The 18,840-nt window shown below is 53.2% G+C and overlaps 1 protein-coding gene across 5 annotated transcripts in view; it reads left to right on the top strand.

The window, feature by feature from the left end:
* The window catches only part of LOC133491871 (glutamate receptor 3-like), a 32,469-nt gene extending 13,819 nt beyond the window's left edge, over window positions 1-18,650 (top strand). The window contains exons 4-16 of one of the 5 annotated variants that reach the window (XR_009792499.1): window positions 862-1,049; window positions 2,928-2,981; window positions 3,541-3,702; window positions 3,782-3,949; window positions 4,406-4,510; window positions 6,826-6,933; window positions 8,385-8,591; window positions 10,034-10,407; window positions 10,981-11,179; window positions 11,344-11,591; window positions 12,788-12,902; window positions 16,220-16,334; window positions 17,250-17,388. Coding sequence is in view for 3 of the 5 variants with exons in the window: in XM_061803564.1 (XP_061659548.1) it covers window positions 862-1,049; window positions 2,928-2,981; window positions 3,541-3,702; window positions 3,782-3,949; window positions 4,406-4,510; window positions 6,826-6,933; window positions 8,385-8,591; window positions 10,034-10,407; window positions 10,981-11,179; window positions 11,344-11,591; window positions 12,788-12,902; window positions 17,250-17,495 (2,174 nt within the window). In the remaining 2 variants the exon portion in view is untranslated. Of the gene's footprint in view, window positions 1-861; window positions 1,050-2,927; window positions 2,982-3,540; window positions 3,703-3,781; window positions 3,950-4,405; window positions 4,511-6,825; window positions 6,934-8,384; window positions 8,592-10,033; window positions 10,408-10,980; window positions 11,180-11,343; window positions 12,204-12,787; window positions 12,903-16,219; window positions 16,335-17,249; window positions 17,499-17,607 lie in introns of those variants that run through there. The other 4 variants (XM_061803564.1, XM_061803566.1, XR_009792500.1 and 1 more) reach the window with 4 other exon arrangements.
* Window positions 18,651-18,840: the final 190 nt, after the last annotated feature.

The raw sequence follows: 18,840 nt of genomic DNA, 5'->3' as shown, positions 1-18,840 counted from the left end.
GTCAGCGCATCACATCGATGTGGACCACTTTAAGGTCCGTGGCCTCCGGCACGCGGCGCTGACCTACGTGCTTGCAGTCAATCAGAAAATGTTTTTCCAATATCGTTCATATTCCTTTGACACCGCCAACCCTTTGTACAGCCCACCCATCCTAAAAAGGACCGGCGTGTCGCAAAGTCTGATCGCGGTTGATTTTGTAGTTTTTATGGAATCTTTTCTAAAAACTAAAAACGCGAAGCTTTCCAGCTTTCCAGCTCTGATCAATCCCGTTTTCCCAGATAGCAAAAGTACTCCCGCTGAGTATTTGGGCAGGAGTACGGACGTTTGTGTCAAGTCCAAATCATTTTCCGCTTTAACAGCAGCTCTTCTCTTTCTGCGCGACTCTGCCGATTCCTCCCACGCGAGGCCACGGAGCTCAGCAAATGAAAAGCGCCGCTCGCTCGCCGGACCTCCGTTGCGCTCCCGACGAGTTCTTTGTCGGTTCAGCTCGGCGTTTGGACTGGAGATGAGACGCCCGCCGGCTTTGCGCGGCTTTTCCAAGCGCAAAGACAAGCCAATGCGTATGCAGTTGAGCGCGTCGGCGCTTTTGCGTAGTTTAGGGACCCGGTGGCGTCATTCGTGGACTTCCCCTCAACTGAATATGCCGTTTGCCCCTTCTTCAACTCTTCCTCGGACGCATACTTTGCACTCTTGTATATTTCGCATCATCCAGCAAATGCCAGCATCAGACAAAGAGAACCAGAGTCAAGATTTCAACGGTGATTTTTATTGATTACAGGGGCGGGGGCGTCGTGTAAAATTGCCACGGGAAACGTGAAGGCGACTTTGCGTCCAACCTCGGCCGTGTGTCCCCCCCGGCAGGTTTCGCCATCCTCCAGGCCGTCATGGAGTCGGCCGTGGCCAACAACTGGCAGGTGACGGCTCGCTCGGTGGGGAACGTGGCCGACCCCGCCGAGTATCGACGCGTCATCGAGGAGATGGACCGGCGGCAGGAGAAACGCTTCCTGCTGGACTGCGAGGTCAACAGGATCAACTCCATTCTGGAGCAGGCGAGCAGCCCGTCGGGTCTCCTTTCGGGTCGTCCCGCGTCGGCGCGACTTTTTCTCCTTGCGGAGAATTCCACCGCCTCGTGATCATGACGACGACGCGCCAGTGAATATGGAATTCGATAATTGCATGACTTGCGTACATTTTACAATAGTCGTTTGCCCTTTAAAAGCAAATTTGATCATAAGATCGATTTCATCGCTTTGTTTTTTTTTTTTTTTTTTGGACTAGGTAAGACAGGCAGAAATGAGTTTTCTCCGCAGGGTGTCCGGGCTCTCCCTTTGAGAACGGGTGAGAAGCTCGGTCATCCGGGAGGGGGCTCAGTGCGGCTCAGAGGAGCCAGATGAGGTGTCTGATCCGGACGCCTCCCCGGTGAGGCGTTCCGGGCACGTCCCGCCGGGGACGACCCGGGACACGCCGGAGAGACGTAGTCTCTCTCTCTCTCTCTCTCTCTCTCTCTCTCTCTCTCTCTCGGCTGCTTCGGGAAGGCCTCGGGATCCCTCCGGAAGAGCCGGGGAAAGGGAAGTCTGGGTAATCCCCGCTGAAGCCACTTCCCCCGCAACCCCCACCTGGAAAATGGATCGAGTATATTTTCCAGTCAGACCAAAATCTAAGAATGTAGACAGCAAAGTCGGGGGAGGTAATGATCCTGTTGTTTTTATTGCTGGGGGGGGGGGGGGGGTTCCCCCCCTGTGTCTCCCCACAAAAGCGTTCTGACGGCAGCCAAGCGTCCCCTCCAAAGAGGCCGCCCAGTTCCTCCCACGAGCTGCGACATCAACACGTGCTTGAATGCGATTTGGCCTCGGCACGTTAAGTAGGCCACGTTACCAACGGCAACAATGAGCCGTCTATAAATAGCCTCTCTTCCTCCTCCTCCTCGCCGGCGAAGGCCGGAGCGAGCAAACGCGGCCGAGAAGTCGGCAAATCTCCTGATTGCGCTCTTGACTCGCTGTCACGTCATGCGGGCCTCCAGCGGTCAAGGTGAGCGAGTTCCTGCCTTTTGGCAAAGTGGCAAACGCGCCCCCCAACCCTCAAACCCCACTGCGTGGCCTTTTCATCACTAATGGAAGCGCCGTAGATGGAAAAATGCCAGCTCGCCTCCTCCGCACCGTGGACAGAGCGCAACGGCCTAAAGCTTTTGGGAATCGTGCCCCCCGAGCCTAACTTGAGCATCGGAGGATCCGAAAAACATGCTCCTCCCCCAGCAGAAGAAATCCAGCAAAAGTAGACAAGAGGCAAAGTCTTTTGTCCGACACTGGTTAAGCTTCCCGTTTGAATGCAGCGGCACTTTCAAAGCGCAGCCATTTTGTTTCACAACGCAAATGAAACGAATGGTTTTTTTTGTTTGTTTTTTTTTGTTTTTAAGACAACCAGGCGGCGTCCATTTTCATTTTACCCCCGCGCCCGCCCGAGGATAAACAGAAAATGAGATGAAATGATCCTTTTTGCGCACGATGTAATTGGTGCAGGTACGCGCTCAGCTGGAGACTTTGGGCATTTGAACTGATTGCGTTGGCCGCCCGTGCGCTTGCGGGGGTGTGCGGCGAGTGAAAAGCGACTAGAAAAACAAAGCAAAAAAACACCTCCGCAGCCGGCATCTGCGTCATGGGAAGGGAAGGAAGAAATGTGCAGCGGTAAAGCCAGTTGGCCAACATTTTGGCGCTAACGAGGGAAAAGGACGAGGACGAGGACGACGTCGCAGAGCGAGCGAACGAGCGAGAGGGCATTTTTGCAAGCGCCTTGACCTCATTTCACTTGTTGACGTTAATGGGACGGAACAGGCAGCGTCGTCACGGCTTCTCTCTGCCGTTCGTGTCCGAGTGCGCCACTGGCCTGCAAACCAAAGCTCGGCTGACTCACTCCATGTTTCTTCCTTGTAGGTGGTGATTGCGGGCAAGAACGCCAGAGGGTACCACTACATCCTTGCCAACCTGGTGAGAAACACAAGCAAATGCAGTCACGTCACGATATGACATTGAAAACCTGTGAGGGCAAAAGTCATGCAAAAACCGAGCGGACTCATCGATAAAAGTCCAAAGTGCTCCTTTTCTCAGGTACGTGAGTGGAAAGTCAATTTGAGAGCTGGCAAAAGGCCCAACTTGTCTTTGCTTCCGCAGTAGCGTAAATTTGCGGCACAGTTTTTAGTTACAGCAGCGCAATTGCTGTCCGGTGGCAGAGTCGCGAAGGATCCAACGGGTCCAATTCTCTCTTTTTTTTTTTTGCCTGCAATCCCAAAAATGTCTTCAGACCAGAGTTGACGCAGCGTCCGTTATCTGCCGCGAAATTGAGATTTTGAGGATTTGGCTTCATGCTTACTTCATACTTTGGCGATCGAGTCCCGCTCAGTGACGGTATCCGGCCTCCGGCTGACCGGTGAGCAGCTCTGGGCGTATTCCGCCTTTGGCCCCCGATTGGTGACGTTTTTCCGAAAAAAAGGAAGCGACAATCATAACGTGAAGCCCCCGCGAGCCACTCGTACTCGTTTCCTTGCAGGGTTTTTCCAACATGAGCTTGGACAGAGTCTTTTCCGGCGGAGCCAACGTGACGGGCTTCCAGATCATCAACCCGGACAGCGCCATCGTGCAGCAGTTCCTCCAACGCTGGGAGCGTCTCGACGAAAGAGAATTCCCAGAAGCCAAAAACGCTCCGCTAAAGGTCAGCGAGGCCCCCCCCCCCCCCGGCGCCGAGGCCGCGTCAAGCCGGCGCTTCCGGATAACTTCCTTGTGCGTCGCAGTACACGTCGGCGCTGACCCACGACGCCATCCTCATCATCTCCGAGGCCTTCCGCTACCTCCGGCGCCAGCGCGTGGACGTTTCCCACAGGGGCAGCGCGGGCGACTGCCTCGCCAATCCTGCCGTGCCCTGGAGCCAAGGCATCGACATCGAGAGGGCCCTGAAAATGGTGAGCGCCGCCCGCCGTTTCTATCCCGGTCCCGTTTCTTCCTTTTGCCAAAGGTTCCTTGTCAGAGATCCAAAGTCCAAAACATTTCATGTAGTGTACTGACTTGCAAGTGTCAGCACAGCCATGTCGATGTGGGAGCACCCAACGGGAGACTTTGACTTGGCAAATCGCAACATTTGGCCGCTCAAAAGCTCAAAAGGGGCTTTCGAAAGCATGAGCAAGGAATAAAACCAGAAACGTAACCGATCCGTTCAACCCCATCGGTACCGCTGCGACGTTCCCCGGCCGTCGGCAGGATCCCTTCAAAGAAGCAAACGACATAGCGAGTGGCAAAGTCTTGGGACTCAAAAGAATGAGCCGAGTCGTCATTTTTCGACCGTACGCCGCCTTGCTAACGTGGCGGCCGCTGTGTACCCGGGTTAGCTCCGCAGCTTTGTTTTCCGTGTTTTTCGGCAGGTCCAGGTTCAAGGCATGACGGGAAACATCCAGTTCGACACGTTCGGGCGACGAGCCAACTACACCATCGACGTGTACGAGATGAAGTCGGGAGGCCCCCGGAAGGTGCGTAAGTCCCTTTTTTTGCTGCTGAGCCGCAAAGGTTGGACCTCATCACCCGCAGTCCCATTTTTCCGAGGAGGATCGGGAAAATGCTAACGCTCTTGATCAAGATATGCTAAGGCAAAATAGCAGCCCGAGCATCAAACCCAAGAATAAGTATTTGACACGGGCTCGTCTGAGGCTAACGTGCAACGAACGAGAGGCAAGAATTTGACAGTACACCCTGCCCTTAAGTGCATCAGCTTTCGACAAAATTGTCCGTCCAGAAAATCCGTTGGGGTTACATCTGACGTACCGCCGAGTTTCCACCATTTTGGTGAGCGCTCCGACGCGACGGCCGCTTGCTTCCGTGTGGCTTTCCGCTCTTGGGCCGGCGAAGCGTCGCCCTCGCGAGCGACGACGTCCGGTGCCCGTCATCTGGATTTTTTCCCATCAGATGGCCGGCTGACGTCTGCCCTCCGATCCCGTCGTCATTGGCGACCCGTTCTCGGGAAACCAGCCATTCAAATGCAACACCCTCTCCAGGTGACGGTTCCATATCTGCTGCTGCGTGCGTGCGTGCGTGCGTGCGTGGCCGGCATTTACTTTGGATCGGAACCAAGTGGCAACCGTCACTCTTTCATTGTCGGCGAGACAGTCGGACATCGACCGAGCGGCGCCGCGACGCAGCGACCGTCTCCTAAGAGACGTGTTGCGCATCCCTCCAAGGACTTGTCAGCAGTTTTTCGACTTTTCAAAATACTACTAGTACTGCCGTCCCGCCTGCAACACGGCGGTACCGCTGCGACGTTCCCCGGCCGTTAGCAGCAGGTCGGGACGAGCCCCGCAGTCCGTGAATGGCCCGCATCCGGGAGTAATTGACACTTTGTAGTTCCCGAGCGATCCCGCTAAAGAGCAGCAAAGCACCTTTTTTTTTTCTATTAGACAAGGCTATGGCCTCCTCTCACTTCAAGATTGTTCTGTCCACCAGGTGGCGGCCAAGCAATCGTTTTGGCGCAAAAGGCACGGATTTGGCCTGAGCACATAAACAAGCCAACGGATGCATTTGCGAATGGCAAAGTGCTCGCTCTGCTCCTGCCCCCGCGATTGACCGGCGACCAGTCAAGGGCGTGCCACGCTGCAGCCCGCGCATGAAGCAGGCAGCGTGGATGGATTCACCCCCTTTTTAAAACCAAAGGGCGAAATTGTGGACCTCGATTAATACGGGAGGTGCCCATCGTGGCGCACTTTTGGAACACGTTAGCGGCGTACGCTCCGTAACCGACGCAGCACGTAGGTGAGCGTCTATCTTGAAAGGGAAGCAAAGGGAACATTTCAACGGATACTTTTACGCACAGAGATCGCGAGTGAAATGCAAGTTACTCTCGTCGTTGTTGATTCATTTTTGTATCAGGAGCGAGATTGCATTTCAACGCAAGTGAGTGTTAACTTCCGCAAATTCCAAAGAAATGTCAATCTCTCTTTTGTCAGTCATCTTTTTGTGTTGTACGTGCACGTTTGAATGTTTCAAAACACGTAAGCGGACTTGAGAATTGCCGCCCGGAGGAACGAGCAGGTAAGCGCTCCTACTCGTGCTTCTTTCAGCTTTGGGCGACGTGCACACTGCGAACATTTGAACACGATCACGCTGGAAAATTGTGCCTTGTAGGGTCAATCATTGCCGTAGTCTCAGCAAATTGTCGCGAGCCCGAACGAACCAACCTTTATAAAATGGCGGCGCGAGTGTAAACGTGAGAAACAAGCGCAGATGAAAATTGGCGCAAGTATGAAATGAAATTTGGACTTAAGTAGCACAGGCTGCAAAGGCACCTCGGGCTTGTTTTATCACACCCCGGTGAAGTCCGTCTCGGTCGGCCCACGCGGCTTTCCCGTTACGCAAGAGAAGGTTCGCCGAGCCGCTAACGGCGTCCTCGCCCTCAGCGCCGCCGCCTAGCCGACCGTGTGATCGCCACCTTGTGCCAGCGTAGCGCTACCGACCATCTGGATTGGCTCTCTCTGAGAGACGAGCGAAGCCAAAGGCACTTTGCTGTCGTGAAAACGCAAGCGTCTTCAACTTCAAAGGAGAAAATATGGCACGAGCGAAATGGACGTCCTCCGCGTTCATCTTCTGGCAGATTGGATTTGAACGCGGAGTCATCAGCGTGTCAAAGGGAGACGAAAGGCGTCCCAAAAGCTTTGAAGGAGATGAGCAACCGTTGAGCAAAACGGTCGGCGGCGACCCCGGAGCCCAGTCGGACCTTCAAAATGTTGTGCAGTATGCGGTCCGGGTCGGTTGAATGTTCTTGCAATAACGCTCCCCGTTTGTCTGATTCTTGCAGATCGGCTACTGGAACGAATACGAAAAGTTTGTTTTTATAGCGGATCAGCAGGTCACCAACGAGTCGTCTTCTGTGGAAAACCGAACAATTGTGGTCACTACTATTATGGTACACTCTCAAGCAGGTTTTAAGTCGTTCACCTCAAGATTTCTGCCACTCGAGGTCAAGGTGTCCATTGTTGCAATCTGTCCTGGGAGGGTAGAATTATTTTCCTTTGAGTTTGCTTTCCATCCACTCACTACATGTTGAAACAGTCGACTCACAAAAGAGTGTTTCAACTGTACCCGTGTGGGTGTCAAAGCATTTTGGGTTTGTTCCCTTCCAGTGGGCTGTCGTAGTAGTGACATCACAATAACGGCCTTGGTAACCATAACCGTAGTAGCCGCCCGCGTACGTAAGTAACGCCGTTTCCGTCCGGTGGAGGAAAGCCGTCAGTGACAGAACGTCCGAGCGGCCGGCGCCGTTTCCGCCCAGTCCCCGAAGGGAGAAAAGCAGCTCTCGGGCCTCTTTATTTAAATGTCAAATAAGGTGCGCCTTATCTTACATTTAAAATCTGGGCCTGCTCTTCTTTCTGACTTTGTCTATTATGTTTTCATCTTAGGCAAATTCAGAACGTGTCCAATGTCGGCCGGCGCGTCGCTTCCCCGGCCGTCCGCTTCTTTCCGCCATCCTCGCCATTCGCGAGAGCACAACGGCCGCCCGATCGCGTGACGTGAAGCCCGACCGCGCAATCTGGATCAGATCCGGCGAAACCGGTCGCGTGGGACGTCGCCATCTCCTCGTTGGTGCACGCAAAACGACGGAAGCGCCTCCGTTAAGAAGGCTGTGCGCCCGTTTCATTCTTTGATATCGATTTTCACGCGGCCAAGCGGTCGGCGTCGCGCGTCTCTGACGACAAACGTCACCGACGGGACCAGTTTCGCTTCGGGGTCATTTTTGCGGGACTTGGGAAAAGCGTCGGAAGTGAAAACTCGGGCACAGTCCCGGAGATTTCTGTCGTCTTGCCCTTTAACACGGATCCAAAAGTTCCGAGTAAAGCGAGACGCGGCGTCGGCTCATTTGCGTCGAAGACTGAGCGCCCCCAACCCCCCCCACCCACCCCCAAAAACGTTTTGTCCGATTCGAACCGTAAAGTCGAAGATGCCACATGACCGTCGGATCTGCGGAGAAAAGAAGGGAAATGGAACGTCGAGTAAACTTTGGACGAGTACGGCGAAATTCCCGGGACGTCCTCCGACGTCCGATGGGCTCACCCCGCCCGCCGTCTGCCGTCTCCCTTCTGTCACTGACGTTGACTTTAATCAAGCGGAAACGCCCGTGCGCCACACCCGCCCGATCCGACCCGAGCCAGACCGCCAAACCGCTTTCCCGCAAACTTGCCGATTCAGCACGAGGGCCTCGCTTTTGTTTTGCCGTGTGTTGGCCCCGCCCCCTAACCCCAGTCGCCCATGATGCGTGCTCGCCGTCCTCCCTGCAGCATGCGCGCATGCCCGTGTGTGTGTGTGTGTCTGACGTTCTCCTTTCCCCTCAACTCAACTCAAACTGTGTCTGATTAACAGGAAGCGCCGTACGTGATGTACAAGAAAAACTATATGCAGCTGGACGGAAATGACAGATATGAAGGCTACTGTGTGGATTTAGCCTCTGAAATTGCAAAGCACGTGGGCATCAAATATAAACTCTCGGTGGTTCCGGACGGCAAATACGGAGCCCGAGATCCCGAGACCAAGACGTGGAACGGGATGGTGGGTGAACTGGTTTATGGGGTAAGTATCGCTTTGGCGCTCGGGACCGTCGTCCGCCAGTGATTCCCAGCCACTGGGCCGGGGCACGCGATCCGGTCTCACTTCGTGGGTCCAAAAAGGATTCTTTCCATCGCAGGCGTCGAACTGGCGGCCCGGGGGCACACGAAAGCCAATCCAAATTGCTACTGGTGTTCTATTGTCATAACGTGAAGATACTGCAAGCGATTTGTTGTGAACTGAAAACAGCTTTTGTGGTTTGCTTAGGTCCGATTCACGGCTGTCGTCGTCGTCGCCGCCGCCGCAGAATAATTGCTTTGCGTTCAACCAAACACAAATTCTCACTTTTTCCGCCACTTAGTTTGATGGTTTTCCTCACGTCAAATATGTGCCTCTGCTCATTTAAAGTTGGGAAACATTGTCCTAGAGGCTGGTCGTCAAGCCGAATTGAAAAGCCGCTCCCGTGTTCTTCCTACGCACGAATGCAGCGGAACCGCCCATGTCGAACGTTAAAACGTTGACGGCATCAAAAAGCGTCGGGAAATTTGAAATGATCATGTATGGCCGCCATGTCCTCCAAAAGGTTTTACAGCGAGGAAAAGAAGTATTTCAGCACCCTGCTGTATTGCAAGTTCTCCCGCTTAGAAATCCCGCAGGGGTCTGAAATGTTCACGGTCGGTGCACGTCAAGCAAGGTTCTGGCGTGGGCTAGCCAGTCTCCAGACTAGCAAATCTTTGGAGGGAGCTGAAAGTCCCGTGTTTCCTCAGGAACAGCCCAGAAACCTGTCTGATCTGGAGAAGATCTGTGTGGAGGGAGGAGTGGGCCAAAATCCCTCCCGCAGTGTGCGCAAACCTGGTGAACAACTACAGGAAACGGTTGACCTCCGGAATTGCAAACGACGGCTACCGGACCAAATATTAGCATTGGTTTTCTCGGGCCTTCAAATACTTCATACTTTCTTCACTGTAAATCCCTTTGGGAGCGCAGTACATTTTGGCCCAACGGAATTCTGGTTCCCTTCGGCCTCAGACGTTCCACTGGCGTGTTTTGCGTGGCCTAACCGCTCTTCGGATTACGCGGCGGTCGCCGATGCGTTCCTTACTGCTGTTCTCTTTTGCGTTCTCCTTCGCAACTTTTAGGCTACCTAAGTAAAGAAAAAAGGAGCCCATTAACGTGCTCTCGTGTCGCGACGGAATCCGAAGCGGGTCAGCGGAGCACTTTTGAAAGTCGCACTATCCGAGGCGGCTTTTCAACTTCTGTGAACGTGAAACGCGCGCGACCGGAGCGGAGGCCGATTCCCGTTTCCACACCGGCGCCTTCGAGCGGAGAGTCGGAACCGGACAAAAGCTGCCAGGGAGAGACGGTTTCGTCTGGCAGACCGTTGGCGGACGTGGCTTTTGTCGGGACGGCTTCCGGCTGTTGTCATGTCGCGCGTTGGCGCTAACCCGCGGTCTGCCTTCCCACAGAGAGCCGACATAGCCGTGGCTCCGCTCACGATAACGTTGGTACGAGAAGAAGTGATCGACTTCTCCAAGCCCTTCATGAGCTTGGGCATCTCCATCATGATCAAGAAGCCCCAAAAGTCCAAGCCCGGCGTCTTTTCCTTCCTGGACCCGCTGGCCTACGAGATTTGGATGTGCATCGTGTTCGCCTATATCGGCGTGAGCGTGGTGCTGTTCCTGGTGAGCCGCTTCAGTCCTTACGAGTGGCACCTGGACGAGAACGACGAGGCCAAAGACCCCCAGAGCCCTCCCGACCCGCCCAACGACTTTGGCATTTTTAATAGCCTGTGGTTCTCGCTGGGTGCCTTCATGCAGCAAGGATGCGATATCTCGCCAAGGTTGGTGGTCGCCTCGCCCTCTCCGCCGCCTCCCATCACCTCTTTGCATTTTGACCGACGCCCCCGTGGCGCCATGGTGCGTAAAGGTTATTTTGGGCAAAATAACTTCTGTTCGCCACGCCCGGGGGCCTCATTTCTCATTGTCAGTCCTCGTGACTCTTGGAGGGCTACCGTGTTTTTGCTGCATGTCCCACGTTTCGGTCATCAGCGAGGCGCATCGAACGCATTTCACGCGGAAACGCGTATTTGATGAGCCGCCTTCAAGCGTTTCTCCGACACCGTGGCCGCCCCCAGTCGAGTCGTCCGTCCGTCTGTCTCGCATGCTCGAGGACTGCCAAACGCCACGTGTGGAGTTTTCCGACGATGCGCGGAGTGAAGGTGTGCCGCTTGAAAAGTGAAGGAAGAAGTGGCGCTTCCTTCACTCATCAAAGATGTTGCGGCTCATTTCTGAGCCGCAACATCTGAATTGGGGACGACGGCTTAAAGATCTGCACCGGATGGTCCAAGATGAGACACCATGATTTTGTCGCCGTAGCCGCCGCCGCCGCTCTCAAGTCTGCTTCGTGTCGCCAGGTCGCTGTCGGGTCGCATCGTGGGAGGGGTGTGGTGGTTCTTCACCCTCATCATCATCTCGTCCTACACGGCCAACCTGGCGGCCTTCCTCACCGTGGAGAGGATGGTTTCGCCCATCGAGAGCGCCGAGGACCTGGCCAAGCAGACCGAGATCGCGTACGGGACTTTAGACTCCGGCTCCACCAAGGAGTTCTTCAGGGTGAGCGTCGGGGTCGGCGGCGGCGCGTCGAAGACTACGTTCCCCGCTGGGAGGGAACTCGTCGTTGCCTTGCTACCAATATTTCCTTCCCCGACGTTGCAATGCTAATAACGTTCCTTGACTTGATTTTGTGTGTGTGTGTGTGTGTTTCCCTCCAACGGCAGCGCTCCAAAATAGCCGTTTACGAGAAAATGTGGTCGTACATGAAATCGGCGGAACCGTCGGTGTTCGCCAAGACGACCCCCGACGGGGTCTCCCGGGTGCGAAAGTCAAAGGGCAAGTTCGCCTTTCTGCTGGAGTCCACCATGAACGAGTACATAGAGCAGCGCAAGCCGTGCGACACCATGAAAGTGGGCGGCAACCTGGACTCCAAAGGCTACGGCGTGGCCACGCCCAAAGGCTCCGCATTAAGGTGGGTGGGATAATATAACAATGTGCTCCATGTTGTTATAGAATTCCACCCACCCTGATGTCGTCACCTTTTCACATCCCTCCATCCTCGAGCGTCCCGAGTGCTTTCTCTTTTGTCCGTCCCCTCGCCCCCCCCCCCCCCATGACCGTTTGAATCTCTGCCATCATTCCACTTTTTTTTTGTTGTTTGTTTTTTTTTTTTTGTTTCTGCGCCGCCTTTTTGCTCCCCGTCCGAACTTTGTGTGTCCGCCTCCGCGAGTGGAAAAAACGTTTCCGCCGAGCCGCATGCCGAATGTCCCGCCCTCTTTGCCGATCCAAAAGTCGGGGACCCGAAATGGGCTGCGACCAGGGCTTGACATTAACACCTGCTAACCCCCAAACGCCCGCGGGGAAAAAAAATGTCAACGGCGGCGGCTGCTCGGCCACTCCCGGTGGTTTCAACACCCCCCCCACAAACGCGCAGGCCTGCACTGACTAAAAGAGGAAAGTCCTCCACCATCCCCGATCCCGCCTCGACCAAGTAAAACTGCTGAGGTGCGGGTCAACTAACTCTGGGGAAACCATCGGACCATCGAGCCAGTCAATGTCAAGCCCTGACGATGCCGCTCTACAGGTGAACTCCAAACTGTTGAACGCACGTGTCCGACTCTTTCTTTCTTTCTTTCTTTCAGTAGTTTTTAACAACTTGCTCATCTCAAACGTCCGACGGTCTCCGAAGGCCCCGTGTGCAATTTTCATTTTGACATCACGAGACGCCGCCGAGAAGACGAGCGTTTTGTCATTCTCCGGCCCGAGTCCAAATCCCCAAATCAAATCAAATCAAATCAAATCTATTTTGCCGACCTCGGGCAGAAGCTTCATCTGAATTTGGCCAATTTCACGCACGGAATCTCGTTTTGACATTTCGACCGCCCACCTGGAAAAAGTCGCAGTCTTCCGAAAGCGCGCCCCTTTTTTCTGCAAGTTGGACACGTGCGCTCCAAAGTTTGGAAAAGGTCCCGTTAATTTGAGCCGAAAGTCACGCACGCGTGGAACTTTTGGGAGTGGGTCCGAACGGCGCCACTCTGCGCGCCGCCGCCTGTCGCCTTTTTCCGGCAATTTGTCCCTCCCGTGCTCCCCTACCGAATGCCGATTGCCACTATTAGATTTCTCACGGAGCTGTTCCTTTTCTTACAAGTTATGTTTTATCGTTTCAAGAAATGCTGTTAACCTGGCAGTGTTAAAACTGAATGAGCAAGGCCTCTTGGACAAATTGAAAAACAAATGGTGGTACGACAAAGGAGAGTGCGGCAGCGGGGGAGGTGACTCCAAGGTCAGCCCCCGCGTCACCAAAGTCGGGTGTCCTCCGAGCGAGTAATCGGCAAGGCTGACCTCGCCGGCCCAATTCTTCCTTCCCGTCGCTTTGCGCTGCCGGGATCAGACGGGAACCTTTCGCTCGGCTCGTGGTTTTGGCGCGTGGCTACCGAAGACGGGAAGCCTTTGCGCAGTCTGCCGCTTTTTCCTAACCACGCGCCAACGTTTGAGGCGCAGGGAACAGCGTTGTCTTGAGGGGACGAAGCATCGCCGGCAAACGTGAGAATTCTAATCAAATCCAGTAGGAGGAATCCAAGCGACGCTGTGGGCGCCGTGCTCGTGTTCTGCGTGTGGGCTCGGGTGCGGGGGTGGGGGGGGGGGGGGTGCGGTTTTTCTTTCTTTCTTTCTTTCTTGCTTTCTTTCTTTTGACACAAGTCTGTAGACAGCACGTTGTTTTTTTTAGAAATCATTTTGACAGAATTTACCACATCTTTTGCACAGGAAAAAAACAAAACAAAACAAAAAACATTTATTTGGAAATACTTTTACCCCTGCGATAGATTTCAACAGATTCTATCCTCACAAGGGTCACACGGAGCCTGTGTCCCGGCTAGCTTTGGGCCGAAGGCGGACCACACCCCGAACCATTCGCCAGTCCGTCTCGGGGCAGATGTCGATATTTTCAGTGAGCGGCAATCGATCCCCAGTGACTGTAAAACCTCCTTCCCCCCCCCCCCCCCCTCTGTGCTGTTACACTGATATGAGAGGAACTTTTAAAACTATGCTACTCCTTAATCCAGACACATAAAAAGGTTCCCTGTTGACAAAGGTCTGCTAGCCTAATGCTAACACCTCACGCGGAACCCCATAGACGTGCTAAGAAATGAGCAGCAACAGAGACAAAGTTGGCTGTTCCTTGCCTTTCTTTTTCGCTCTTAATTACGCCGCAACTCGTTGAGCGCGGCTCGGCGCTGCTGGCGTTCGTCGCGACACGGCATTCGGCTTTGCCTGTGCGCTGAACCCTTAAAAAAACCAAAAATGACACCAGGAAACTGACGTGAAATCCTTGTTGGAACAAACAACAAAATTCAACGATGGCTTTTTGTACGGCTTTGAATTCTGGGACGTTGTCATAACGTGCAGGCTTCCATGATTGCGCGCACGCCTTTGTGATGATTTCACCAACGAGGCCCCTGAAAAAGTCACAAATGGGGGGGGGGCTGCCTGTCTTTCAGCTCACGCCAACCAAACGCTGACACAATCACGAAAGCCCCCCCCACGTCCCCTGGGGGCCTTTGAGACGAGCCGCTGCCAACCTCGTTTGACTTTGGCAAACGCCCGTGCGGGTAATCAGACAGCCATCTGGAAATATGTCGCACGCCGGCGAACATTCGTGACCGCGTTCTTGGCCAGCAGGCACGTTCCACATTTCCTGGTCGCGGGGACGAAAACGCCAAACGGTCCTCAATGACGTTTGTCCGCCTACGCTCACATTTTGCACGTTTGAAGGCGAACCGAAGGGCAAACTTGTGAGTTTCCACAAGGAGAAGCGCCAACCGAAGCGTATTTTGGCCGCTCGCCGGAGATGTTGCCCTGCGCTGGCTGCAGCCCGTCTTATGGCCGCTAACATGCTAACACGCTGACATTTGACGGGAATCCCCCGAATTCCGCCGCTTATCCTCGCCCTGGAACCATCACCAGTCGACCAGGCCAGGCCAGCGGGCCACACCTGCACCTCATTGACACCAATTATTGCCGCCATGTAAGGCTTGGCGTTTTTTCATTGGCACTTGCCAGTCGGTTGCGCTTCAGACTGCGTAAAATCTGCGTGAGTGGACCAATCCTCTTGTTGCATATTCGCCTGGTTGTCAAGTCTTTTTTTTTTTTGAAGTAATCCGACTTGTTTTTTTGTGTTTTCGGACCTGGCCCGTCGTCTGCGTGGAATATAAACTACCCCCCCCCCCCCCCACACACACACACACACACACACTCACACGTCACATCACTGTATGACGTCTGTGAGTCCTTCATTTGGGTCCAACCCCCCCGTCGCACGCTCGCGACAGAACGCTGAGAACCAAAACCGCGAGGTTTCTATGGCCTGCCTAATTGGCGTCAATGAGGTCCAGGCCGGGGGGAGTGACCCGGCCACGCCCCTCGCAGCGGCGCGATCGTGACATCAAACAAAAACCCAGAAGCCATTTTAATCGGAAAATGGGGGTGATGAAATGGATTATTGAGTGCGTATCGACTCCAGAGTTGTTTTCCTCGCGCCTCTTGGCTTGCTCGCGATTGTGACGGCAACACAAATCCCAGCGCGGACGAGGGAAAACAACGGAATTGCATCGTCCGTAGACTTGCACGGAATCAGGATTTTTCAAGATCGATATTTGCCGTTTTCTTCTGGTTGGTCTTGGCTCGCTCCCTTCCTGCGACGACGTCGTCGTACATTTTGACGTCGAACCAAATTGTCCTCAGGTCACCTTCCGAAGCGCTTTGCAGATGAATCGAACACGTGGAAGTCGTACAAAACAATATTTTGACGCCGCCTGTCTAAGGTTAGTAATCTGGTGCCGGAGGGAACAAAATCTCGCCAAAGTCTGAATGAATTGCTGGAGGAAAATTCTACTCTGACGAACAAAAAAAAAAAAAGTTTGCCATTTGCGTCTCTCGCGTGAAATGCACTCTGACCCTGACGAGTCGACCGAATTTGAACTTGTCGAGAATTGTCAAAATTCAAACGTGAGGTAGAAATTGGACTTACTTACAGAGGGATGATGATGATGATGATGATGATTCCACCCCCACCTGGGAGACGCAACCTTTTAATAGCGTAATAAAGGGAGTTGGCCCACTCCGCTTGCGGACACTTGAACTTGTCAGCAGGAGCCGACCAGCGCCGGATGTTCTCAAGACTGCCGCGGTCGGACCGGAGGAGTCGCGGAGAGGCAAGGACGCGGACGTCCTTTTTTCCAATTTTCGCCTGTTCACTCGGGCGGGTCGTTCAAAGAGGTCGGCCCGGAAAGGTCAGAGCGCGTTTCGGGGTGGACGTCGCGGATCCCAAAGAATCGTCGACAAAAGCGTCCCCGTCCGGGCCCGCGTCGGCTTTCCGACCGCAGAGTTCAGCCCGGTGGTCAGCGTGTGCCGATTACTCCGAGCGAAACGGGTAGGGTCTGGCACGCTAGGGTCGTCCGTAAGCCGTGAAGAGTTCCTTTGCTTGCTCTCTGTCATGTCTTGGCCAGCACCCTACTTGTCATCGCTTTGCACACTTATCAAGTAGTTGAATAACATAAAATAACATAATCAAATGTTATTTATGTTATTTCCCACGTGAAGAACTCCAGTAAACCTTGCAGTATTGAAACTCAGTGAGCAAGGCATCTTAGACAAGCTGAAAAACAAATGGTGGTACGATAAAGGTGAATGCGGAACCAAGGACTCGGGAAGTAAGGTCAGTCGCTGCAGGTCTTTTTGTACTGATTGCCAGAAACTGCATTGTGGCCTCGTTGTTGGGATGCACTTGAAACGTTTGTCGCGCTTCCTCGCCTCACCTCACCTCACGCGTAGTTACTGGATCATCGTAATTCACGCATGGACAAGTTTGCCGTTTTTTTTTTTTTTTTCAAGTTGCAGCATGATCGCACGCAGCTTTTTCAACTCATGCCATCGAGCAACATTGGAATGGAACCATCCTGCTGCTATTGAAATGGAATTTATTGGGGTTTGCCTACGCCGCCTTGTTTTCTCACTTCCCGACAAAATCCCACCTGTGACCGTTGAAATACCGCTCGGACCTCGGAGGGGTGCCACGCTTTTGTCTCAGTGACAAACATGAGTAAGAGTAGTCCTAAACCGAGCTAATGTGTAATAGCAATGTAACGACGTGGTAATTAATGAGCATGTACTCCTCGCGTGAAGGAAGTTGTAGTAACAATGGAATAAGGTCACAAGCAAATGAGCTCAATGTTTCTTGATGATTATGGTCACCTGGCAGTTCGTGGCTGTAATAACTTCTGAGCTCGTGGTTTTTTGTTTTTTTTTTTTTATGATTAACGTTGCAAATGGGGAAACTCCCATAAATTGCGTTCAGTGTTGTCGTTTGGCATTTGATAGCAGCAAAATGGCAAGTGGAGTAGGTCGGAGGTAGTTAACTGAGGCTTTGACGCGTGGACCTGTACGACCACGGCCGCCTTCCTTTTCGCAGCGGCCGTTAAGACTTCTCTGCATTCACCTTCGTAGTTTTGTAACTCCGAGTGGCCTCCGCAAGGCGAGTCGAGTCCGAATTGCGCAGGTTGCGATGTTAGGCCTCGCGGCGACACGGCGCCGGTTCCCCAAAAGCCTCAATGGTGGTCTTTACCTCCCCCAGGACAAGACAAGCGCACTAAGCCTGAGCAATGTGGCCGGCGTCTTCTATATTCTGGTGGGGGGGCTGGGCCTGGCCATGACCGTGGCGCTCATCGAGTTTTGCTACAAGTCTCGGCAAGAGACCAAAAAACTCAAGCTGGCCAAGAACGCCCAAAATTTTAAGCCAGCCCCTCCGGTCAACACCCAGAATTTTGCCACGTACCGCGAAGGCTACAACGTGTACGGGACGGAGAGCGTCAAAATCTAAAGGGTGCGTACTCTCGCTTTTTTTTTTTTTTTTTTTTTTTTCCCCCGCATTTTTCAAAATGTGCCTTCCGGACGACGTAACGCGGGCGGCGGCCTCTTTTTGCCTTTTGCAGAGGTGGCGACTTCCCAGCAGGACGAGAGCGACCGCTTGTGTGGTGTGACAACCCCCCCCCCCCCCCCCCCTTGCAACGAGCGGCGCCGACCCTTTGGCAAGGAGCGGGACTCGTAGAGGTTCTCTTTCCTCTGGTCGTGCCTTACGGAGCTTTGGGCGCGCTGGCCGTTAAACGTTCAAAGTGTGCGCACGCCACAGCGGAACGCTGGCCATATTTCACCATTTTGAGATTTTTGCTCGGTCTTTTGAACGGAAAACGTCCCGCTTTGGATCCTTTCGAGCGGGAGTCGCTGACCTTTTCCAATGGCAAAGCGTGCAAGTTTTCCTCGGCTTCTGCTGCAGACCCGGGAAACAAGCAATTTGCGTGTGCATCTTGTTCGCAATTGGTGATGATCTTCGTGCGTTCTCGGAAAAGTCAACGAGCTGAGAGCAAATAAATATTCATTTTGATCCTTTTTCAAACCACATTCCCGACGTCCGCACTGCGGCCGAGTCCTCGGCGGCACCGCGTTTGCTTTCTGGACTTATTTTTTTTTTTTTTTTTGTGGTGTTGTTCAACTGTTATTATATTTGGTGAAGTCATTCTGTTTTCCTCTCTAGACTTTCGAGTGTTATCGTATTTGGGACGAGCGTAATTTAAGGTTTCAGCTTTTGGTTTTCTTCTTAATCTTGCTAAGATAACAGACGTCATCTTTTAGAAGCTCAACAATGACAAATGTCGGGAATTGGAATTTCACTTTTTTTGTCAACTTTGTGCCAGAATATCCCAAATGCTTTGTTGGCTTTAGGCTTGAGCCACAATCGACGAGCGTTCATGGAAAAATTTTGGGTTTTTGTGTCCTCACAGTCATTGCAGGAGATGAGCTGTACAAAGGCAAACATTTAGAAAAATGAACTTTTTTTTTTTTTACATTTGTTTGACCTGCCCCACAATACCAACGCCCGCGAGGTCGGTTTTAATGATCTGTGCGGCACGCGTGGACAAACGAGCACCGGAGGAGAGCTCACAAAGCATTTCCTTAATAAAAGCTGATTTGTATTCCACTTTTGCTTGTTTTAATTACACAAAGAAAAACATTGACAATTCACTACATTAGAACAGGCCTTACAATCCATTTTGATATCTCTAAAATAGAGTCCGTGTCTTTCGACTTGTCCCGGGACGGCGGATGCCTCAGTGGGACACGAACTCGCAACCTCTGGTTCACCAGACGAATGCTCTAACCGCTGCGAT

This window comes from Syngnathoides biaculeatus, chromosome 18, assembly GCF_019802595.1.
Source record: "Syngnathoides biaculeatus isolate LvHL_M chromosome 18, ASM1980259v1, whole genome shotgun sequence".
Lineage (NCBI taxonomy): Eukaryota > Metazoa > Chordata > Actinopteri > Syngnathiformes > Syngnathidae > Syngnathoides > Syngnathoides biaculeatus.
This window is presented reverse-complemented; position numbering and strand designations above follow the sequence as displayed.